Raw genomic sequence first — 23904 nt, 5'->3', positions numbered from 1 at the left:
TCTGGGAGGCTCAGAGCTCGTGTAAAGTGCCTGGCCCAGAGCAGACCTCTGACTAATAACTGTTATAACGCAACCCTCCCGGGCCACATGCGTGTACAGCCCCGGGGGCACCATTCACATTGGCTGAAGCGTGAACGGCAGCCCCGCGGAGTTGTGCAGCATGAGAGCTCTCAATCTTCCTGAGCGAGAAAAGGGATAAGGTGATGTGAGGGTGAGCCTACAGTGAGGCAGGAGTAGAATCAGAACAAAGGACACGGCCACCCTCAGTGAGGCTTCTCCTGGGCCCCTGCCTGCTGTCCCACCCGCGTCCAGCCACCAACTTCTGACTCAAGCCACAGGTGACAGGGGCAGAGGGAGGGCACCGCTCACTGCCCTCTCCGCCTCTCCCTGCACATCCTACTGGAGTGGCGCCCCAGGCACCCACCTGATGACATCCAGTGAGTCCCTGTTCTGATGGGGTGGGGTGACGTCAGCTGCTTTCCGGCTGAGGGATCTGAAGGATTCTCTGCGCCCAACTGCCCCTCTGAGTGGAGAACTCTTCAGACCCAATGCCCCCTTCAGCCCCCTTCAGCTGGCTACTTATCTGAACCTGCTCCCAATATCCCGGGGTCCTGCTGGGTTCAGGACAAGCATGGCTGTAGCGAGGCAGGCCCTCTCTCGCTCCCTCTGCTGGCGCAGGGTGGGGGCAAGTGAGGGAGGGTTTACACAGAAGCTTTGGACAGAAACTCTGAGCCACTTTTTGGCTCCATTTGGATGGAGGCGGGTGGGAAGAGATGTCAGATGCATACAGTATCATGCCGGGGATGGAACCTCATTCTGCTAAAGAAAGACCCAAACGCCAGAGTATCTCCAAAATGGGTCTTCAGATGAGAGTGGCCAAAGAGAATAGCCCCCTCACCCCAGATATGCACTGCCCCAAGCCCCGGGACAGTAGGCAGGAAGAGATTCCTGGGAGGAATCTGTCACCTCAGGGAGGACAGAGAAGTTTCTCACAGGGGCTACGCATGCCAGCCTGGGGCATGTGGCCTCTAGCTTTCTCCCCTCTCTTGCCCTCCCTCTTGCTGGCAGGGCTCTGGGCTCAGAGGAAGAAAGAGCAGCTTGGAGCCCTCTCCCTGCTCCTGGGAGCACCATCCAACTCCCAAAAATAGCAAACTGATCATGGAGAGTAGGGGAGGGCTTTCAACCAAGAGGACAGCAGGCAAGCCAATTGCCCGAAGGCAAGACTGATGAAGGGGAAGGCGATAGGCCGAGGCCGGGGCTCTGGAATGAGACATAGTCAGGAACCTGGCAGGGCCAGGAGTGAGAATGTCCTGGAGCAGCTGTGTCCTCACACCCAAACCCTCACCTGCTTCCACAGACGGCTTTCTAGCCAAACTCCCTTACAGCCAAGAGATCAGGGTCACCTTTCTTGGGGAGTAAAGCAAAAACAATACGGGGCAGAAAGAACACTGGCCGTGAGGTCAAAAGGTCTGGGTTCAGGGGCACCTGGCTGGCTCAGTCTGTAGAGCCTGAGACTCTTGATCTCAGGGTCATGAGTTCAAGCCCCGCACTGGGCATAAAGATTACTTAAAAAAAGACAACCTGGGTTTAACCCCAGTTTTTGCGGTGTGACCTTAGCTAACTCATTTCATCTCTCTAGGCTTCTCCTATCTATAAAATAGATGAGCTTCAAGTTCTAGTCTCACAGAAACAAGTCTCTGAGTTTCTGAGGAATGTGGGCCCCATCCCTCAGCCCTTGTCCCCAACATCCAGCTGGAATCCTCCCAAGCCTGCAGCTGTCAGCCCACCAGGAGAGCTAGGGGACAGGGTTGAGGGGGGCCAGCAGGCAACCCGATCCTCTCAGATTCCTCTTCTGCCCGGAGAGGGCTTGCCCTACGAGACATGGGTCAGAGGAGGAATTCTGGAGGTCAGATGGCTTCCCAGCTGCAGTAGGCCTGGAATGTGCATTGACACTCCTTACACGCTAGGCCACCCCTTCCCTAGATGTTTCCTCATTCGGCCCAGGAGAAGCTGGAAGTCAAGGGAATATCCTTTCTCTGCCACTCCCAGACCCTGAGCAAGGTCTGTCCCTACAGGGCATGTTGGGATGGGGTGGGACAAGGGTCCACGGGGGGCCAGGGGGCAGCTGGACTCTAACCCCTGGAAATGGGTTCACACCCCATAGAAGGATCCCTCACTGGGGTCTCTCCCCCATCAGCCCCCCCAAATGCTACTTCGCAGGGCTTTCTCTCGGGGGAGGAGGGTGGTCCTGGTGGAAGGCAGATGAACGTCACATGTCTGCTCACAGAGGTGCTCCCCCGGTCCCTGCCTACCTCCGGACGTGGGCTCCTCCTCAGCGCTTACAAGACAGTTTCTGAATTCCTGGAGATGTGAATTTCACCACCGGGACTATTCTGATTGACATGACTGCAGTCTTGCTCTGCTCTCTGGGAGTCAAGAAGGACCTGCCTGGAAAGGTTTAGGGGGCCCTGGGCCTGGAGGTGAGGGGCGGGACTGAGCAATCTGGGGGAGTTCCTGTTGCTTAGAGCTTCACTGTCTGTAGAGCAGAGACCTAGCAATTGTCTCCCCCACTCTACAGATGAGGAAATTGAGGCCCAGGGAGGGAAAGGCACTTACCCAAGACCTGCCAGCGATACGGTATCTTTAGTGGCAGATCTGGGACTCAAATCCAAGTCTAACATTTCTAACATACTGCCCTACTGTGCTAGTCTTGGGACCTGATCCCTGTGACACCCCTGTAAAGCGTGGCCTCTTCTCACAGGGAACGTGGGCCGCTAGGGACTCTGACGTCCACTCCCCGCGGACGCAGGCAGACTCTGGATACAAGTGCCAGGCTGCAGAACCTCTTTCCTCTCCTCTCTGCTCTCCCCATCTCGAGCCGCACCCGGGTCTTACCTCAAACCGGGAGCTGCCGACAGATCCCGAGGTATCTGCTCCGCCTCGGCAGGGACTGGGTGAGGGCAGGGGATGGAGAGGGCTTTAAGCAGGCCTGTGGGCTGGGGCCTTGTGAGCCAAGCCCTGCGGTGGGAGGAATGTGCGGCGAGAGACACAGCGGGGGCGCGGGGGGTGTTGGCTGCTATTTTGGCAGGTGCCAGGGACAGGACTAAAGGAACATGCACCCCACGCCATATAAGCCCATGTGGTTGTCCAGCTGCTCAGATAAGCTATTTAAAACCAGAACAGATATGCAGGGAACAGAGGAGGGAGCAGGCATGTAACATAAACCAGCTGTCCCTCTTAAGAATCCTGATAAAGCAGGTGCCAGAGGCCCAGGCCTGGGAAGGCAGGCTGGGAGCAGTACTGGGGGGCAGATGGCAACCTCTAAGACACTTCATGAGTCTCTGGGCCGGGGGTCTGGCGGGCAGGGGGAAGGGCTTATCTGCAGCCGCACGTAAAGTGATGCTGTGGGTATAGACGTCTTCCAAGCTACTGGCTGCTTCTAATGGGCCGAGTGGCCTTGTACAGGATGCAGGCTCAGCAGGCCTCAGTAAGGACATCTGCAAAGTGGGTCTTTTCCATGACCCCCAGAGCCAGGTGGCAAGTCCTCCTCACTGGGAAAGGACTAAAACTGATACAGAATGTCAGATACAAGGTAGAACCTCCAGTCAAGAACGATGGTTGTCCTCAGACAGGCAGCTGGGTTGTTCGAGGGGGCTGTGAGGACCGCTGAAGCGCGTCCCCCCCCCCCCAACGCCCAGGGCTTTAAGATAAAGCAGTACAGGACTGTGATTGGCTAAACCTACTAGACTGTGAGATACATAGGTCAGGACCCAGGGTTTTCTGTGGTTTGCTTGCATGGATATGCCCACAGCCCCTAGCACAGTGCCCAGGGCATCTTGCAGCCCAGTACGTGATGGAAATAAAATGGAGGGGGAAGGCAAGTCTGGCAGCAGCCGAGCTAACTACCCCCCTCAGTGTCTCTGGGTCAAGGCCCGTGTCCTACCTCTGAAGAAGGAACACCCCTTCTCTGGGCCAGGCCCACTCCTCCCGTGTGCCCCCCGGCCCTTCCAGCCCCTGCCCATCAGGGATGTACACTCTTGTCTGTTTCTCTGTGGGTGAAGAAAGCCAGTCTCCCCCTCCCTCCTCCACCCCTGCCTGACCACACACCCATGCTTCCCAGTCCTTGACTCTCCTCTCATCCTGCTGCCCTGGGAGCCACTATGCGGCACCAACAGCCATCATTTCTGCATCCCCTGCGTGCAGGACTTCCACTCGCTGCTCATCCACTCTATCACACTCCTGCCCCATCAACTCAGCTGAGATTGTCCCCTCCGTGGTCCCCAGTGGCCTCTGAGCCCAAGGGCCTGATTCCCCCACCTCCAGGCTGATCCCTGCCATGTGGTCCTCCACGCTGCTGGGAGATCCGTGGCACGGCAAGCTGGGGCCAGGTGCCTGCCGGTCAGCATCCTGGGGGAGAAGGACCCCAGGGAGGCAGAGAAGAGGCAGGTGGTGGGAGCAGACTGACAGAGGAACGGTGAGCAACCAGGCTGTCCAGAGAGAGATGGAAGAAAAGCATTATCATCCTCTTTCCTGTCTAGCCCACAACGGCCCAGCCTTGCTTTGTGCCCTGGCCTGGAACCTTTTAGAATTTAAGAATTGTTGGGGCGCCTGGGTGGCGCAGTCGGTTAAGCGTCCGACTTCAGCCAGGTCACGATCTCGCGGTCCGTGGGTTCGAGCCCCGCATCAGGCTCTGGGCTGATGGCTCGGAGCCTGGAGCCCCCTTCCGATTCTGTGTCTCCCTCTCTCTCTGCCCCTCCCCCGTTCATGCTGTGTCTCTCTCTGTCCCCAAAATAAATAAACATTAAAAAAAAAAAAAAAGAATTTAAGAATTGTTGGTCTTAAATTTTCCCTTAACTCGAGCCACTTTAAGTGGTTTACTGTTCCTCGTAAGCCCAACAGTCCTTCAAACGGGCCATAATTTGCACAGATGCCTGGGAGAGGGACCTGGGCACCTCAATTGCCACAGATCCCCATAGGAAAAATCCAGTAGGTTCTCACTGTTCATGGACTATGTGAGGTTCTCACAAACCGTTCTAAAGCAGGGATTTAATTCGGAGAACGGGGAGGCAGTGAGTCAGTGAGAAAGTCTAGCCACTTTCCAGCAGCCACATCTTGATACGACAGGGCTGTTCCCGACCTGTCCGTGGATGTCCCTGTCCCTGCAGGTAGATATACAGAGCTAGCAGTAGCAAGGAAGGGGAGACAAAGGCTGGTCCCCACCCAGAATTGCACTGGAAGAAGCGTATACTGGAACACTGCTTGCAGATTCAAGGGCCCACGAGAGAGCGGGCCATGTGTGAGGTCCCAAGGCCATGAGGGCAGGCAAGCAGACAGGGCAAGGAGTGGTGGGGGGATGCATGGGGGGACCTGCTCCGTCTGCAGAGGGTGCTCGATGTCACCTCCTCCAAGAGGCCTCCCCTGTCCACTCAGCCAGCCAGTCACCGCCGTGCTGCATTTCGTCCTCACACCCGTCCCCAGCTGAAATTATCTTGTGCATAGATTTGTCTCCTTGTTGGGGGGCTGGCCCCCTGACAGGAATGAGGTCAGGACCTTTGTGGGGGGGGGGATCCATGAATGCTAGGGACAAAGAGTCACGAGGTCGTGTCCCTCAACACTCTGTCCTGCGGCCTGTCCTTGATGGTCACCCCCAGAGAGGGTGCGCAGCTGCCAGGACACCCCAGACACCCAGGACCAAGCCATCCCCCTCAGGCCCCACTCAGGCCTCTACTCTAGAAGTTTTCTGGGAGCCTCTCCCAAGAAAAGTCTATGCGAGGACAGTTCTTGTCTGCTGAACAAATTCGCCCGCCAGGGGACTTTCCAAAGTTTAGAATAGACCATCATAAGTCTTTAGGTCCCTGTTTGAACCCTGAGTTCCCAGCAGGTCCTTTGAGTCTCTGAGCAAAGCTCATCACACTCCTCCCCCTGCCCCTGGTTTCGTCCAGCAGTGGAGACCATGGGGAGTGAGGAGGGCTAAGCCTGTGGGCCGGGAGACAGAAGAGAGGAGTGGGTCTGGGGTCTTCCCTCCCAGGAAGTGAAGGGGCCTGGGGGTCTCAAGCCCCTCCGCAGTCCGCCTTCGTCCCCCAACCTCGGGGGGAGGCAGTGGGGTGCAGGGCAGTGCCTCCACGTCCCACTGTCCCTAGCTCAGTGCAGGCACAGGACCAGCCACAGGAGACCCAGCAGCTGAAAGTGGGCCAGTCTGGGGTCACTGGGAGGTCTGAACAGATGGGGCCCTGAGGGCCTTCTGTCCCCCAGTCCACAGGACCCAAGGTAGGAGCCCTCACTCACAATCACAAAAGCTGGGACAAGGCTGGTTGTCCCTGGCTGGCTGCTTCTGTCCCACAAGCTTTGGGAACTGGGACCTGATGATGGCCTTAAGGGCGGTGTTCTGAGAAACCCTGGAGTTTTCCAGGTATGTCTGCAGGCAGAGGACAAAGGGGAAGCGGGCAGGGCTCTGCACTTATTCTCCCCCACCTCCCCCAGCTGGTTCTGGGTAAAACCAGAGCAGTCTGGAAGAAGAGTTCTAATGAAGTTCAAATGAAAAACTAACTAAGTAAACGTGTGGGTGTGTGTATATGTGTGTGTATGTGTATACGTGTGCGTGTATAGTATATAAGTATATATGTATATATGTGTGTGCATATGTGTGTATATAGTACATAGTGTATATGTGTGAGATATGTGTGTGTACACATGCATGTGTGTATACACACACACACACACACACACATATATATATTTTTCAAATATAGCATTAAAGGGTTGGATAGGGCACCGGACTGACCAGGTTGGGTTTGTCCTAGATTCTCAGAAAGCTCAGCAGTCTCCAAGCCCACATGGGCCATGATGCTGGGGAGGACTGGCTTGGGGGAGAATGTGTTTGGGGAAGTGTGGCAGCAGGCCTGGTATTGTAGGTGGCAGTTCTGCCCTCCACCAAGTTCCCACGCTAGGATAGGGTAGCAGCCCGCCTGAATGTGAGGAAAAGAGGGGCTGCAGGGAGAATGGCAACTGACCCCTCCCCTCAGTCCAGTCACAACAATGATGAACCTGGTTAAAAAGCACATCTTCCAGGAAGGAATCCATTTTTAAGGTATTATTAGTCACTTACACCTGAGAGTGAGCGAGTGTATCAGACCTTTCCTGAGAACAGCTTTTTCAGAAAGAGGGTGAAGGGGCGCACAAAAAGGCACTGAGCTCCCGGCCAGAGCCGCAGGCCAAGGAAGTGAGAGGAAAACAAAGCGGGGAGGGGGGCACATGGAAGACAGTGCAACTCCTTTACAACCCAGCCGATGGGCCTCAGCAAGCTGGCAGCAGGCCCGGGGGCTAAGGTGCGTAAATCCAGGCCTCAGCAAGGGACACCACAGGCACGTGGAGGCACCTGCTGGGAGCGGATCACAGAGGTGACCCTGAGGTTCTTCAGAGACAGTACCGCCCTGACCCTGGACGTGAGCGGGAACTATCTCCGGACGGGGTGTGGAGGTCACACGGTGCTGACGAGAACCAACGCTGTGCTGACACTGGGTCCCGGGATCTGCTGCGCCCGCAGTGGGGTGACAAGGTGCCGGGGGACACCTGCCCCCGGATGCTGGGCTGGGCAGGAGCTGGTTGAGTCTCCCCGACACTCCCGGCCCCAGGTCCAGAGCCAGAAAGGGGGCAGGGGCAATGAGAGACAGGAATGCTGCTGGAGACAGGGCCCGGCCTGAGGGAGGGCCCCTGAGATGCAGACCTTGCAGGTCTGTCCCGGCAGAGGGCTCGTCACACCTGTGGGGGCAAAGGTCTGTCAGAAAAGACAAGGAGGTTCCTAGAGCTGGGAGGGAAAGGGGGCCTCCGGACAGGAAGGCATCCCTTTGCCCAAGGCCCACACTCATACCAGAGACCCCAAACCTGCTGGTTGATGTTGGGGGCGGGGAGGGGCTTTGCAAAGCTGCAGGGAAAGCAAAGCCAGATCGGGGTTCAATCAGCATTCTCACGTCTGGGTCAAACAAGCTTGAGAGCAGAACCAGGGTATCCCGGGTACTAGACTGTGCAGCTGGAGGCCAATTAGTGTGTACGTGGGGGTGAGGGGTGGAGTCTCCCCAGGCCCGGCCCCTCTCTGCTCCTCTCACCTCTGCCTCCAGGAAGGAATCTGCTTTCTTTCCCAACTGGGTCCTCCTGGTGGCTGCCGGCTGTTTCCGCACCTCCTGGTTTGGGACATCAGGGTTTGGGGGGGTGGGGAACCAAGGCTGACTGCGGAGGGACTCGGGAACCCCAGGTTCCTCCCCTTCCTGAGAGGGAAGACCCCAGACCCACTCCTTCTCTCTTCTGCCTCCTGGCCCACAGGCTTACCCTCCTCACTCCCCATGGTCTCCACTGCTGGAGCTCTGTTTCTCTCAGGGCTGTCCCTTCTCTCACCCGGGTCATTCTACCACAAAAGGCCTGTAGCACGAGATCTCGGGGAGGGACGAGGTACCTGGGGGTTCTGATCTCCAGATTCCTGGGTCCTGCTGATCCACAGGTTGAGCCTTGATGTCACAGCCCCTGAGAGCCTCATGTTCTCCTGAAAAGAAAGCCTCGCATCTCAGGGCTTGGGGCAGCTGGCAACGGGATGGCATTTTCAGAGGTCCTGGCACGGGGACATGACTCTGCCTCACTCCGGTATCCACCTAGCACGTGCCACATATGCCCCGGAAGGCCCCCAACGCTCCCCCAGGGAATGCTGCACACAGCTTGGGAGACGGGCTTATGAACAGCAACTCGAGTCAACAGTAAGTTCTGCCAAAACGGACATGAGAAAACGTGGAGCTTTCTTTTTGAGAGAGCGCAAGTGGGGGAGGGGCAGAGAGAGGGGAACCGTGGACCTGAAGCGGGTTCTGTGCTGAGAGCAGCGAGCCCGACGTGGGGCCCGAGCTCATGAATCGTGAGATCACGACCTGAGCCAAAGTCGGACGCTCAACCGACTGAGCCACCCAGGCGCCCCAGAAAACACGGAACTTTCTAGGATTGCCAGGGTCAAGTTCTGCATTTGGAGGCCTCTCAGGCCTACTCAGCCTGAAGACACCCAGCTGGGCCTGAGCCCCTCACCTTCCGGCTGGAGGCTGGGTCTGCTCGGCTCTGGCCCACCAGCTCCTTCTCGAAGAGCTGGCGCTTGCTGGCTACACCCACGGGAGCCACAAAGAACTCGGTGCGGGAGGAGCCTGGAGACTTGACCGATTCCGACCTCTGGAAAGAGAACACCGATGGCTGGCCCACGAGGGTGACGTGCACAGACCACACTTACCACGCTCATCAGGTGCCCCGGCCCCTCCACGAGAGCCCTGCCCACCTGAACAGCGGTGTGGTATCTCTCCAACTTCTCGCCTAACTTGACTGTGCTGGCCGGGAGCCTCATGCTGGCGCTGCGGGACGGGAGGACGGGACAAAACAGGTGAGACAGCTGCGCCGGGCCCGCCTGGGCCCCGAGCCGTACCCACCTACCCTTTTGGCAAAGAGAAGATGGCCTCCATCACTGAATGAGGTGAGAATGACTTGGCCAAAGTGAAAAACTACAGGAAAGTCCAGGGACTTTCATCACCTCCCCAGAAACATCCCCACTCAGCAGGACACCCCCAGGGTCAGAAATATCTGCCATTCCCCCCCCCCCATTCTTGTCACTGGACCTCACACACATCTCCTGAATCTCCTTCCTCTCTACCTTCCGCAGCGCTGCAGTCCCCTTCCCCGACCCCCTCTGCCGGCCACCCTGAGCTCTCCCCCACTGCCACCAGACCACTCCTACCCCAGACAAAGCCCAACCTGTCCTCAACAGCTCAAACCTGGCAGGCCACAGGGCAGGGACCAAACTCCCTGACACAGCATACAAGGCTCTCATGGTCTGGTCCCTGACTCCTCCCCGACACCAGCATCCACCCCACCCCCCGACCCCTTTCTCCGCGGGCTTATGTGTCAGTTAGCTAGATACCTCACGCTTTTCATACTCTGTGCTTTTACCCGTGCTGTTCCCTCCATCTCAAGTCCCAGTCAGGAGTCGAGTGCTCCGTGATGTACTCTCCAGCTCCCGCAGGCTGGGCGGCTGCAGCCACTTTGGGGTTCCATTCCCGTCCCTGCACCTCCCTGCCGGGGCGGGGGAGGCGGCTCTCGCAAGTTTAATAGTCTGATGTGAGGTGCCGAACAGAAGCAGCCGTGCCTCATTCATATGTGCACCCCGTGCCACCACCGTCACCCCACGCCTCGCCTGGGATAGTTGGCCTCTACAAATGTTTAGGGGCAGGTGGACACAGCACGAGTGCACAGGATTCCTCGTGCTCGAGCACAGCTGCTTTCCAGACCCCATTTCAGCTTCCTTCTTTCAAAACACAGTCCTCAAACTACTCGCATCAAAATTATGGGGCACGGCGATGCTTATGGCGCATGGAGACTTGCGGGCCCCTCTGCGTTGGGTCTGCTGAAAGTCGTGGCTTCCCCTTCCCTGCGCTGCTCATGGTCCTCCTCCTGGAAGGCCCTCCTCCCCCTCCCTACCCCAACCTCCTCCACCTTCAGAGCCCCACCCAAGCCCCGCCTCCTCTAAGAAGACTTCCCCGTTCCCCGCCCCCCCATCCCTGTTCCATCTCGCTGGGCCTCGGTCCCTCATGTTGGTCCAGTCTCCCCGCAGGGCCTGGAGCCCTGGCCGAGGACTGCACCTTCCCCTCGGGTGCTCTATGGCACAGCCTGGCACAAGGAATACGGGTGGCAGTCGCTCAGCAAACACAGACTGAACATGACCAGATCAGACAAAGCCAGAGCCTCCAGGCCCCTGACCTGCGTGTTAAGGTTGTTTCTGAGTTGTCTTTCCTGGAGTTCATCTGAAACAAGAAGGATAGTCTCTGATGAGTGACAGTCCCCAGGAGGCCAGGGCCCTCCTCGAGGGAAAGGCTCAGCTTTCTGAACACTTCCTCTTCCTCCAACCCCCAACCAAACCTCCGTTAAAGATCCTCCTCTTGTCTGGGAGACACCTGCCTCCACCCACCAGGCCGGGTCAGAAGCCCCTCCCTGGCCCCACCACCACCACCAGCTCAACCATCTGTTTTCCTGTCTGCCTCCCTACTGCCCATGAGCCCTGCCAGGCAGGGACCAGCCCTGATCAATATCAGGCATCCAGCTTCCTCCCCAGGGCCTGGCACACATCAGGGGCACAAAGCACAGTCAGTCAAAAATAAGTGAACCACCCAGTGAACCAAGGAACTAAGAGTAAATTATCAGAAATTGAGAAGAGAGTCCCCAGTCCATACCACTTGTACCACTGGGGCAGAGGCAGAGTAGGGAGCGCTTGGAGAGCCCCACTGCTCTTGGCTCCTACCCTTCCCGGCTGCTCAAGCCTCCTGGGTGGGATCAGGAACTGCTGAAGGCAGGGGTGGGGCCCCGGCCACAGAACGTGCCTGGTGCCCTCTTCCTGCAGCTCTGGCCTTGTCCACTAGGTGGGGCTGCTCAGTCTCATCCACACCAACCCTCTGGGTCATTAACTGGCTCTCCTTCACTTAACCCAAGTCATCTGCTCTTGGCTACCCATGGGAATCCAAAACACCTCTCTATCCAAAGGATCCGCTTGATATCTAACCTAAGGCCCCAATGCTGGGATAGATGCTGGTTTCCCCAGGTTGCCCTCCAGGGGACCGGAGACAAAGGTACCCTGGGCTCTCACCCGAAAGGAGATGGTCCTGGGGCTGGAGCGTTTGAGGGAGCTGCTGTAGGTGGCCTGAGTGGGTGAGGGTGTGTCCACCTCTTCCTCCTTGCTGGGGACTTTCACCTGGATGGAGTGGGGGAGTGTCATACGGGAGGTCGGGGGAGCCCGAAGCCCAAGCTGCCATGGGGACCCCATGTGGCCTGGCTCATCCCAAGAGCTGCAGGAGGAAGAGGAGAAGAAAACCGTCCTGCCCCTCTGCCTCTGCTGTGGGGACGGTGGACACAGTTCCGTGGGGCCAGGCCACCAGGCAGAACTTTCCAGCAGAACTTCTGGAAGGACGTGAGGTTTCCCCAGAGTCTGCTGGTGTCCTGAAATCCAGGCCCTGGATCATGAGGGGGTTCAGGGTGGCAGGTGCTCCCTGGAAACACAGCTGATGCCCTTTCCAGCTGCCAACTGCCTGCCCTTGCCTCAAGCGTCCCCTATTCTGACAGTGATTGGAAGCAGGTAGGGAGAGAGGAAATTGCCAAATCCAGCCCCACGGTGAGAGGACAGGAGACAGCAAGGGAGCCAGAGACCACCCAGGGCAGGATGAGAGGGGCACGTGCAGGGATGGGAGGGGCGGGGGCACTGCCAACCTGGAGTGTGATGGGCGGGAGGCGGGAAGTCACAGTCGGAGAGTCTGGCACGCCCTGTTCTCCCAGCTCCGCCAAGGACGGGGGGCTCTTCTCAGAGAGGGCACTTCCCCTCTGCTCTGTGGTGGTGGGCTGGCCTCCCCCAGAAGCCAGCCGCCCCCCTGCCTGGGGCTGTCCCAAGGCTGCCAGCCTCTTTGGAGCCAGCTTTGTCTCTGCCGCTGAGGTCTTCTCGGACACCAGAGACTTCTCAAAGAGCAATGCTTTCTCAGAAACCAGTCTCCTTTCTGAGTCTGATGTCTTCCCTGGGGCCGGCAACTTCTCAGAGCCACTTGTTTTTTCTAGAATGGCCTTCTTCTCTGAGATGGCTCTTTTCTCTGACACAGAAGTTTTCTCAGGTCCCGGGGCCTTCTCCGAGATGGAGAACTCCTCTGAGACCAGTCTCTTTCCAGGGGCTAATGTCTTCTCTGGGACGGAGGACTTCTCTGAGATAGGGGGCTTCTCTGAGACCCCCTTCTTCCCGCCTTCTGCCTCTTGGCCCGCCAAGCTCTCCTCCTCCCTGGCCCAAGGGCCCCGCTGCTCCCGGCTCAGTCTCCGGCGAGGAGGCAGCTCCGCCTCCTTCTTGGGCATGAGGGGCTGCGGCTTGGCCTGCTCTGGGCCGGAGCTGTCCCTTCCCTCCTCTGCCTCCCGCTGGACAGGGGCCTGTGCAGCCTCCACTGCCTGCCGCCTCTGCCTCCGCTCCTGCCGTGTCCTGAGGGTGGCCTGGCTGTCCTCATCTTTAGAGGCTGAGGTCTGCGGCTTGGGCACCTCGGCTTCCTCCACGCTGGGCAATCTAGGCCAGAAGATGGAGAAGGGGTGGGAGATAAGTATCAGAGGCTATCAGAGACGGGAGACACCCTGGGGTGTACCTGACCCAATGGGGATGCTTCCAGGGCCACCGGGGAGGCACCCCACCCCCCATCACTTAAAGAAAGATCACTTTTAACCGCCTTTACATATTGGGTTTCCACGAAGTCATTTGAACAATGCGCACCACGTTTTTAAAAAGTTTATATACCCCTATAAGGTCCAACTCTGCATGTTGAGACCCAGTCAACAAACACTGACTGAACAAGTTTGTCTGCGCTGGGCCCTGTGCCGGGCGGCGGAAGTCAAAAGGAATAAATGCAGTGCTCGCCCCTGAGAGCTTAGATCAAGACCAGAGACGTTCGGGGACTTGTCAAAGGTCGCACAGATGATCAGTGGTGGAGCTGAGAGCGCTAAGCTCTGACACGCCATCCTGCACTCCCGTTAGCCACAGTGGTGGCCACGGGCACTGGGGCAGCTCAGGGCGCACACCCTGTTCCCCCTTCTCTTGGGGACCCAAGGGAACACGAGCAACATGAGAGGACTGTCCCAAACCCGTAGCACTTGATCTCCAGCAAAAGGAGATTCTTTTCCTTCCTCACCACCCTGCTCTCCATGTGAATTGGGGCAAGTGAATTCACTGTCTAGGCCTCAGCGTCCAAATCTGCAAACCAGGCCTGTTGGGTGAAACGAGACTCATTCCACGTGATTGCCCAGCACAGTCCTGGCCCACAGGGGACTTCCATTCCCTCATAACCCTAAAATCCAGGCAGCAAGAGTAGCCACCGCATCCCTCCCCTCAGAAGTGAATTATGGAGGTTCCGGGTTACAAGGGAGACAGCCTGGGTTGTGGAAAGAGTTGAGCCCACAGAGCCTGACCGATCCGGATGGCGAGTCCGGCTCTGCCAACCTTAGGTGTGCAATCTCAGCAAGTCACCTGTGTGTGCTCTTTGACCCAATTTCTCCATCTGTAAAATGGGTTAATGATACCTCTCTCCCGGGGATACTGTAAGGATTAAATGACTTCTATCCACCAAATGTGCAGCAAAGTATCAGCTCACGGATAGCATCAGCATATAGTGATTCTGGTTCCGAAGAGGGTGGAGGCGGGCAGCGTGGAGGAGGGTCTAGGGAAGGTGAGGAGCTTGAAGGACATCTGTGGACCCTTCATCTCATTCCCCGGGCACCCCCAGTACTTGGTCTGTCTGGGGCAGCTAAGTCCATCCGGGTCACCTGGGACAGGGAAATGGTGCCTCGTCCCCCACCCTGACCCGAGCACCTCTGGGCAGCCGGTGTGTGTCCATTCTGGGCGAGCTTGGGAGCTTCCTCGTCCGTGGCCGAGCTCAGATTGCGGTGTCGCCGCCGGCGCTCTCGCTCCTGCTCCTCCTCATCTTCTAGAGTCCACTGCCTGGCCAGGCTGGGGGAGGGGGGGTGGAGAGGATCAGTGCAGCCCAGGCAAGACTCCTGGGTCCCCGGATACCTGTTCCCAGGGCAGACCCCTACGGGGCTGGGAGAAGACAGCAAATACCCTCTAAGCCTGGGCCGTCTGTAGGTGGTTATGGCACACTTGAAAGATGGCTGGGCTGGGGCGCCTGGTGGCTCAGTCGGTCGAGCGTCCGACTTCAGCTCAGGTCATGATCCCCGGGTCCGTGAGTTCGAGCCCCGCGTCAGGCTCTGTGCTGACAGCCCAGAACCTGGAGCCTGCGTCTCTGTGTCTCCCTCTCTCTGACCCTCCCCCATTCATGCTCTGTGTCTGTCTCAAAAATAAATAAACATTTAAAAAAATAATAAGAAAATAAAAAAAGAAAGAAACATGGCTGGGCTGAACTGAGACGTGCCGGAATTGTAACACACACAGGTAGTCCCAAGACGTAATATGACAAACAGAATGTAGAGTATCTTGTTAATAATTCTGCTTATTGGGGCACCTGGGTGGGTCAGTCGGTTAAGCATCTGACTTCAGCTCAGGTACTGATCTCTCGGTTCATGAGTTCGAGCCCCGCATCAGTGCAGAGCCTGCTTCGGATCCTCTGTCTCCCTCACTCCCTGCCCATCCCCTGTACTCTCTCTTTCTCTCTCTCTCTCTCTCTCAGAAATAAACATTTAAAAAATAAAAATAATTCCATATATTGATTACATGCTGAAATAATATTTTGGATACCCTGGGATAAATGAGACCTATTATGAAAATTAATCATCTGTTTCTTTTCACTTTTTTAGTGTGTCTCATAGAAAATTTACAATTTTAGCATGGTTCATATTTGTGGCTCACATTACATGTCAATTAAATTTCAAATAAAGGTACTACAAGGATTTGGATCAGACCAGAGTTTCCTATCCCGGGTACCACTGAGATTTCAGCTGGGTAACTTCATGTGGAGGGGCTGTGCTGAATTTAGGATGTTGAACAGCATCCCTAACCTCTACCCACTAGAGATACCTTAGCACCACCCCCCACTTGTGACAACCAAAAATGTCTCCTGTCTTTGCCATGTCCCCTGGGGGACAAAACCACCCAGGATGACAAACACTGGGTTGGACTTGACTCTGGAATCCAGAGTGGGAAGGTGGGGCCTCCCTCTCTAGGGGTGACTAGGAACATGGGAGGGTGGGCACAGTTCTGCCTGAAGGAGGGAGATAAACTTGACAAGTTCCTTTTTCTTTTGGGTCCTGGATTCTTAGATAATATTCATCAATGGACAATGGCAGAGAAACTTTCTCAGAGGTTCCCAACAACCCGCGGGATTTCTCAGCCGTTCAGAATGGGGAGACTCACAAATAAGGCCAATTACACCTGGGAAAGGTTCCAATATCCACTTCCCTTCTCAGGAGCTCTTTGGCCTCTCTCACCTTCTAGACCCAGCTTTCACTTGTCAGGGAGCAAGGGGACTCCATACACTCTACTTTGGGTTCCTGCCCCCAGTCACCCTGCATTCACAGGACCAATCAGGCACTCCCACAGCCAGTCACCCACCCACCTCCTTCCGCACTCACCACCTGCCCATCTAGCCACCTGTCAATCCAAACAGCCATCCACCCAGTCACCCCCCATTTCCCTGCCCAATCCCACCCACCCACCAATCATCTTTAGCCACCTGCCCTACCATCCCCCCCCACCTCACTGCCAGCCCACCCCATCTTCCATCCAACCACCCTTCCATCCCAAGCAAAGAGCAAATACGTCTCTAAGCAACTGCAATGGGCCAGCAAGTCAGCAATGGGGGGGTTCACAGAACAAGGCAACGTCCCTTCCCTAAAGGTACCTACTATCGAGTGAGAAAGAAAAGCGTGTCTGCCAATAACTCCCTCAACCAAAGCAAAGAAATTGCTCTGCAGGGGAGAGAATGACTACTGTAGGCCAACATTATCAAGAAAGGCTCACAGACAAGACTGAACGAACCTGGGCTGGACCTAGGGGGGTGAACAGGATTTTAATAGAGGTGACAGGGGGCTGGAGAGAATCTGGCAGTCCAGGCAGAAAGGAGGGCCTGAGCAAGCCTAGAGGTTAGAGGTAGGGGGGTTGGAGGAGCAAGAAGATGTGCTTCACCCAGAGCCCTGGGAGAAAGTTTGGGCTGAGAGTAGCATGCCCTGAGAGTCAGCAGAGCAAGCCCTCTCTGGAGCCTTCCTATGACTCCCCCAGTGCTATCTGGGGCCCTACAGATAGGAAGAGTCTGGAAAAGGCCTTCTTCTTTCCCCCCAGAGTTACTGTAAGGCCTTCCTTTTGCCACTATCAGGTGTCTCTCCCAGCCTATCCCTCTGCCCAGCCCTATACCTTCTAGACCTTTTCCCCTCTTGCAGAGTATTGCCACGCAACCAAGACTCGACTGAAGGAACAGACGTGTTTTGGGGGGAAAGAAAAATCATGCAAACCCACAAATTTTGCAAACAGAATCGCATATGAAAAGCACCTATGGAGCCTCCAAGGAAAGATTCCTCAAGGCCGCCTCTTGTAAGGCTGAGTCTACTCCTCCTCCCCTGGTGCACATCCCCCTCTTTCCTCTTCCTCGGTTTTCTTTACTAAAATGAGGAGAAGGAGCCACACGATGGCTCCGATCTGGTTTTCTAAGTCCAACATCGTGCTGATCCCACATTCACCAAGTAATTTTTGAGCACTGACGACGTGCCAGGCATAGTTCCAGGGATCGGCGTGCAGCAGAGAAGAAGACGGACAGAGTTCTTCCGGCCACGGAGCACATAGTGCAGGGGGCCGGGGTGCGGTCAGTGAGCAAGGAAATGAGCACATGGACAATGCAACATCAGCAAGGGACACAGGACACGAGAACCAGGTAAGGGGTAAGAGAGAGATGATGACTGGGAGGAGAGGGCCCTCTGAGAAGAAGCCAGAGGAGCCGGATCTGGAGGCAAGGTGGCCCAGGAGGAGGGCACAGCAAGTGCCAAGCCCTGGGTGTGACAGCTGGCTGTTTGGGGGAAGGGAGACCCAGAGCCAGAGTGTGGCCCGCAGGGACCTTGGACAGGGAGGAGAGGCCAGAGAAAAGGCCTTCATAGACCAGAGAAAGAATGTGGGTTGTACTCAAGTGTGCTGGAGAGCCACTGGATAGTTTTACATAGAGGAATGACACGACAGAATTTATTATTATTATCTCTGGCTGCTGAAGGAAAAAGAATTGAGGGTGGCAGAGGGAGAAGGGAAACAGGGGCACCCATCAGGAGGCTCCTGCAATCGCCCAGGTGAGAGCTATGCTGGTGGTGGCGAACTTGGTAGCGACAGAGAGAAGGAAAAAGGGATGGACTGGGAACACACTCTGAAGACAGAGCCAAAGGGGGATTGTGGATGCAGAGGAGAAAAAAAGAAGAAACAAGGAAAACTAGATTTCTGGCCTGAGCAATTCCTGGTGCTGTTAGTACGATGGGAAAGATCAGGGGAGGAAGGAGTTTAGGGAGCTGGTGGGGGGAGGAAAATTCCATTTCCGGCCTGTTTGGGGTGAGGAGAAGAAAAGGAGACCAAGGAGACTAGAGGGCGGAGTGTGAACCTGGAGGGAGGAATGAGGTCCTGTCCAAGACCACAGGGACAGGGGGTGGTGGGGACAAGAAGACCAGCAGAGAGTAGAGAGAACAGAAGTGTCTGGTCCACAGGAAGCCAGCTAGACGGATTGGGCCGGAGCCAGGCTGGACCAGCAAGGGAAGAATGGGAGTCAAAACCGAGGGACCGGTGAGAGCCAGCAACTCTTTGGAGAAACTTTCCTCAGAGAAAAGCAAATAAAATGGGACAGTGCTAGAGCAGAATGTGGACTCAAGGAATGACTTTTTTTTTTTTTACATTTATTTATTTTTGAGAGAGAGAGACAGAGCGTGAGAGGGGCAGAGAAAGAGGGAGACACAGAATCCGAAGCCAGCTCCAGGCTCCAAGCTGTCAGCACAGATGCAGGGCTTGACCCCGCGAACTGCGAGATCATGACCTGAGCCAAAGTCAGCCACTCAACCAACGGAGCCACTCAGGCACCACTTAAGAAATGATTTTTTTTTTTAATATTTTATGTATTGATATTTATCTATTTACTTATTTATTTATTTGGACAGAATGTGAGCAGGGCAGGGGAGGGGCAGAGAGAGCGGGAGACACAGAATCCAAAGCAGGCTCCAGACTCTGAGCTGTCAGCACAGAGCCGAGGAGGGACTTGAACTCACGAACAGCAAGATCATGACTTGAGCTGAAGTTGGATGCTCAACCGACTGAGCCCCCCAGGTGCCCCCCAGGAGTGTTTTTTTAATTGAGGTGTAATTTATATACAATAGACACACATCAAGTTTTGTTTTCTTTTTAAAGCCAGGCAAATGAAGGGGAGTAGAGAAGGTATGAGAAGTTAGGGCGGAAGGTGTGAGGCTGTGGTCCTGCAGGGAGAGGAGAGACCACAGGCCAGGGTACCTCTCATCTCCAGCATGCACCACGGCTCCTGGCACACAAGCGCCAGTGAATGTGGAATGCACAAGTGTGACCGTCGACTCTCAGATGTGCAGGCCTCTCCTCCTCCCTGAGAACCGAGAGCCTCTGTCTTGACAAGGAAGAGAACGAAGCAGGGACAAATTCTCAGCTCCCCCAAAGGCAACCTGCCCATCTCTTACGAGCCAGGCTCTGATGCCCTCCCATCCCTCAGCTGAACTTGGTTCACAAAAGATCATCAATTCGTGTGTGGTAAATGAATGATCAATCTTCAGATACACATAGCCTACAGGGGTCATGTGAAGGCCTATGGGAATCTTGTTTAAGTTCTGAGGTCAAGGCCATAAGGCTTTGATTGCAGCCCTTCTCCACCAGACGTGGAAATGCCAACTTCATCGGGCTCTCATCTGAGGCCATGTTTCCAGCTCTCTCCTTCTCGGGACTTATTCCCTCCCCCTATGAACACTTTGGGACCAGCTCTCGTCCTCCAAAGCTAAAGGATCCATCCACAGGAAAGTGCCCCACAAAGCCGGAAGCTCTTCTCCCCTGACCACACCCAGCTGGGCTGGGCTGGAGCCTCCAGGATTCCTCGGTCCTGAGCAACCCCGTTCCCACACGCTCCTCTCAGCCCTGGGGGAAGCAGCTTATTTGTTTATTCTCCAGTGGGGCCATATATGGAGTGTGATCTGCCAGAGCCTGGTCTCCTCAGAAATGACTCACCCACCCCCCCCACCCCTCCCCAGGCCAGCCCTAACCCTAAGGGGTCTCCAGGGCTGGAACTGCAGGAGGTGGGGCCCAGGTGTCCTTGAATGTCCACCAGTTTTAGGCCATGACCCCACAGTGCACCCAAGGTGGCTTGGTCACTCCCCTGCTGCTCACGAATCATGGGGCTGCCTTCAACCCCTGGCAAAACATGAATCACTTCACCTTCACCACCTTCACCACCACCCCACCCCGGGGGAGAAATGCTATTGCCAATAACTTGCTATAAGATGAGGAAATGGATAGAACTGGGGGGAAGGACGGGCAGGTGTCTGTCAGTATCCAGGAGGGGCCTCAGCAGGTATAGTTGTCGAAACCCCCGTAATAAATAAACGGTAACGAAGGGCCTTAGAACCTTTAGCAGCACACAACTATTTGTGGAATATGGTAAATAGCTCAATAAATGAAGGAACCAAGAAGTAAAGGTAGTAACATAGAAGTGCTTACCATAATGCCAGGCACTGTTCTAAGTATTTTACAAATAACATTGACATTAAACCTCACAACAGCCCTGTGTGGAAAGGTGGTGTTATCCCCATTTCACAGACGAGGAAATGGAAAGTCACTGGGGCTAGTAAATTTCCCAAGCTACCACAACTAATAATATAACAATAATAACAATAATAAGCTTCCATCCTAGGTCAGCCTCTCACAAGCCCGTACCCTTAACCACAATACCAAATGCTGGTAAAGGATGTCCTGGGAGGGCTGTCCCTCAGCCAGAGTGAGGACCCACCTTCTTAAGAGCCCAACAGGGTATATATTCAGAGGAAGGAGCAGGGGAGGCTGGGAGGGCCTCTGACCTTGTGCGCTTCCCCACCCCAGGACAGGCCAGAGGTCATGGGAGAGCAGAGGTTTGGGAAAGCCCGGTGGCCAACACATTGACCAGAGCCAGGCCCAGGATGGAACCCGGGTCCCACCATCCAGGAGTCCCAGTCACTCTCACCAGCTGATGCCACAGCCCTAGGAGGCTGCCCCACCACACCCACCTTCGCCACAACCCTTTCCTCTGCCTCCTGGCCTTCATTCGGAGACAACACCCCTGTCTTTGCCTCCATGTAGGGCTGCTACCCTCCCCAATACAGCACTCACACCGCTATCAGCTGCTGCAGACCAGACAGAAGTTAGATCTAAGGAAGAAACCCCTTCTCCCCTGCCCTGCAGGGGACCTCAAAACAAGCTTGAAAAACAGATCAAGGCTCAGCTGCTCTGGTTAAAGTAGAGGAAGGGGGGGGGGGTGGGGGAAGTCTGCCCCAGAAGCATCTGTAGAACCCCGGACCTCAAGGAGCAGGATTTGCAAACCTCTGAAGGAAAGAGGAGCTGGGAGACCCAGCTCTGACTGGCTGTAGGACTTTGGGCCAGTCTTCAACCCCTGAGGGAGACAGGTCTCTGGTTCCCCTTCTGCACAATGAGGGGTCACCACAGGTGGTCACTGAAGTCCCCTCTAGCCCTGATGGCCCAGGGAGAGGTGTCAGGGGAGGGCAGTGCTGGGAGGTGGGAGGTCTGCTCAAGGCCCAGGTAGGGAAATGATTAACCGCTGGCTACTCAGTCCCAGGCACTCTCAGACCCACCCCTCACCCCCTGCAGACAGGTCCCGCCCGGCCTCTACAGTCACCCAGCCAGCCAAGGGAGGAAAGGACGAGGCCACTAACCAGGGCGCCCTGCCAGCCAGCTCACCGCTGCCCCCAGCCCAGGGCTGGAGCATCTGAATTCCTACTTCGCACCAAGGCTAGGCTGCAGGCCGCCCTCAGCTCCCCACCTGGGCCCTGGCTGGAGCCACATGGGTCACACCCTCACCATAGTCCTCCCCAGCCTGGGAGACTCGGTTGACAGTGACTCACAGCCCTTTCCCTCCTGCCCGCTGAGGCTTGTTGTTCACGAAGGGAGCAGGGAAGGAGCGGTCCTCTGTTCCAGGTGCCTCATCAGGGTGACTGTTGGCAGCAGCTGTGTCTGCCCACGGGGCTCTGTGAGGGCTGGGGCCAGCAGGGAGGGCCGGCCAGGGGCTCCTGTGGCAGGACTGGTTCTCCAGGGCGTGCCTGGCACTGGCCCTGGACATCCCGTGGGAACTCGGCCCTACCCCAGCAGCCACAAGTCCATCTGAGCAGTGGACAAGCTAAGACCAGACCCTGCTCCCATTTGTAAAGTTCTCATGCCCCAGCTGCCCACCCACCACACACGCACACCCCATACAGATCCGGGCATGCTCTCAGACACAAAATCACATACATCCCACCCGTCTGTGAGCTCCTGAGGAAGTTGTGTGTGGTTTGCATTTTTAACCCAATGCCCTATACTGAGGTCTCCCATAAACATTCACACCAAACAGACTCAGATTCCTAAGGCCCAAACTCAGCCACATAAGAACCTACTACCCACACAGATGCCTCCACACCACACAGGCCACAAACATGCTCGCCCACACATACACCTGCACGTACACATACAGGCACACATCCATAGGCACAGATATGCCCACACCTAGGAGAAAAGACACTCCCACATCAACCCCCATGTACACTGACCCACACACAGAGTCCAAGGTCTGGACCCCCAAGCTCCACCCTCAGCACAGACCTTCCCTGGGGTGTGTCCAACCTCCCTGGCAGCCTAGGTTCCTGTTTTCCAGGGCACTGAGTTCCTTCCATTCTCGGGGCTTACTTTATCCCCTTTCTAGATCCCTTGGGCCCCTCCACCTGGGGGGGTTACCTGGCCACTGTGCTTCAGAGCAGTGTGAGGTCTTGAGGGTCTGAGAAGGTGGGCCCCCAGCCCTGGGGAGATGAGACTGAGATGCTGGAGAAGCTCTGGGGCCCTTCTGGAGGGAGGGGAAGGAGATTCTAGAGCACTAGAGAATGCCTGAAAGCAGCCTTAATGGGGAAAGCCTGGGGAGGGTGCTGGTCTGCCCCTGCAGAGACTGCCTTGGCCTCAGGATCCAAATGCCCACCTGGGAGGGTCAAAAAGGCCAATTTCTCCTTGGCTGAAGCCTACGGGATCACAGGAGTAGGAATCCAGCTCAGAGCTACTACGTGGGCCTCAGTTTCCTCAAGGGCAAAATGGGTGTATGTGACAGATGCTGCTGGGGATAAGGAGGTGAACGTGCTCATGTGGACACTTCGGAGCAGAGGTGCAGGGTAGCTCCGAGAGGAGTCACCGGGGGTCACCAGCCACAGTGAGGGGCGCTGCCTCCAGGACAACCCCCCAACACCCCAGTCTTATCTAACCGTCACAGGATGCCCAGCAGGCAGAGATTAGATACCGAGTTTCCTGACCCTTTGAGGGACTTGCCTACAAATAAGGAACGAGGCACAAAGGGGAACAGCAACAATCCTAGGTGATCCAGCCCAGACACCACCCGAAAATGCCAAACTCAGAATCTGAGCTTCATTGGGGAGGGGGGGTGGGGGGCAGTGTCTGTTGCGCCCTGGTCTCTCACTCCACTGATCCTTCTACTTCCGACCCTCCGAGGAAGTGGTGCCCCCACTCCTCCGCTAGAGGGGCTGAGGGACCCCTCCCCAGGGCCCCGCTCTCCCAGTCTCTACCAGAGAAACGTGGCAGCAAGGGAGGCTTGTCTGGAAATGAGGCTCGGCGGCGGTAACTCTTAAACACCTCCCCAAACCCCCAACGCGTCTCCGCAGGGGGTCGTGTTTGAAGGGGGCTCTCCAGGTCGGGCCCAGCCTCCCCCAAGCACCCCGTGTGCGGCCTCGGTCCCCAAGAGGAGGAAAGGAAACCGTCGGGGAGCGAGAACACCACCCTGTCACTTAAGAGTTCCCCAGTGTGCCCCCGGGGCCGTCCCCCCTTACGGAGCAGCAGGGCCAGCAGGATCAAGGCTCAGAGCCCGCCTCCCGGGCAGGAAGGGGTGGGGGGTGAGGGGCCGGCGCGCGGAGGAGACCCCGGTGCGGCTCCCCGGGGCCCGCCGCGGCGCTCACCTGGACAGCGCGGACCAGTCCTTCCTGCTGACAGCCATGCCGCTGAGCCCGCGGGCCGCCGTGTGCGCGTGCAGGGCCCGGCGGCCGCCGCCTCACCTGCGCGCCCCTCCCCCGCCGCCCGGCCCAGGTAGGGTCACATGGCCGCTTATCTCGGCCCGCCCGGCCCGCCGCCGCGAGCCGCCTCTCCGGGGTGTGGGCGGCCCCGACAAAGCC

At 56.6% G+C, this 23904-nt stretch overlaps 1 protein-coding gene across 1 annotated transcript; it reads right to left on the bottom strand.

Moving 5' to 3' along the window:
- Positions 1-1728: 1728 nt before the first annotated feature.
- LAD1 (ladinin 1) lies at positions 1729-23729 on the bottom strand. The gene is made up of 13 exons (XM_047076446.1): positions 23692-23729; positions 14387-14524; positions 12268-13093; positions 11651-11755; positions 10771-10814; positions 9299-9371; positions 9058-9195; positions 8447-8533; positions 8103-8177; positions 6341-6415; positions 4170-4407; positions 2896-2950; positions 1729-1795 (listed from the first exon to the last, which is right to left on the bottom strand). The coding sequence occupies exons 1-13, from the start codon at positions 23727-23729 to the stop codon at positions 1729-1731; spliced, it is 1959 nt and encodes a 652-aa protein (XP_046932402.1).
- Positions 23730-23904: the final 175 nt, after the last annotated feature.

The sequence above is a fragment of the Lynx rufus genome, unplaced genomic scaffold, assembly GCF_022079265.1.
Source record: "Lynx rufus isolate CCGP_SWC_20201006 ecotype Redwood Valley unplaced genomic scaffold, mLynRuf1.p SCAF_15, whole genome shotgun sequence".
Lineage (NCBI taxonomy): Eukaryota > Metazoa > Chordata > Mammalia > Carnivora > Felidae > Lynx > Lynx rufus.
The sequence above is the reverse complement of the archived record's forward strand: the minus strand, read 5'-3'. Positions and strand labels throughout refer to the sequence as shown.

What these genes read in the sequence shown, in the direction of transcription:
- LAD1 (XM_047076446.1), bottom strand. Translation starts at nt 23,729, where the DNA reads ATGGCTGTCAGCAGGAAGGACTGGTCCGCGCTGTCCAG. An exon ending in GATACCACACCGCTGTTCAG is followed by an intron (nt 9,196 to 9,298) that starts GTGGGCAGGGCT and finishes TTCTCTTTCCAG; the next exon opens with AGGTCGGAATCGGTCAAGTC. An exon ending in GGTCCCAGTTCCCAAAGCTT is followed by an intron (nt 4,408 to 6,340) that starts GTGGGACAGAAG and finishes CTTCTCCCCCAG; the next exon opens with GATGCTGACCGGCAGGCACC.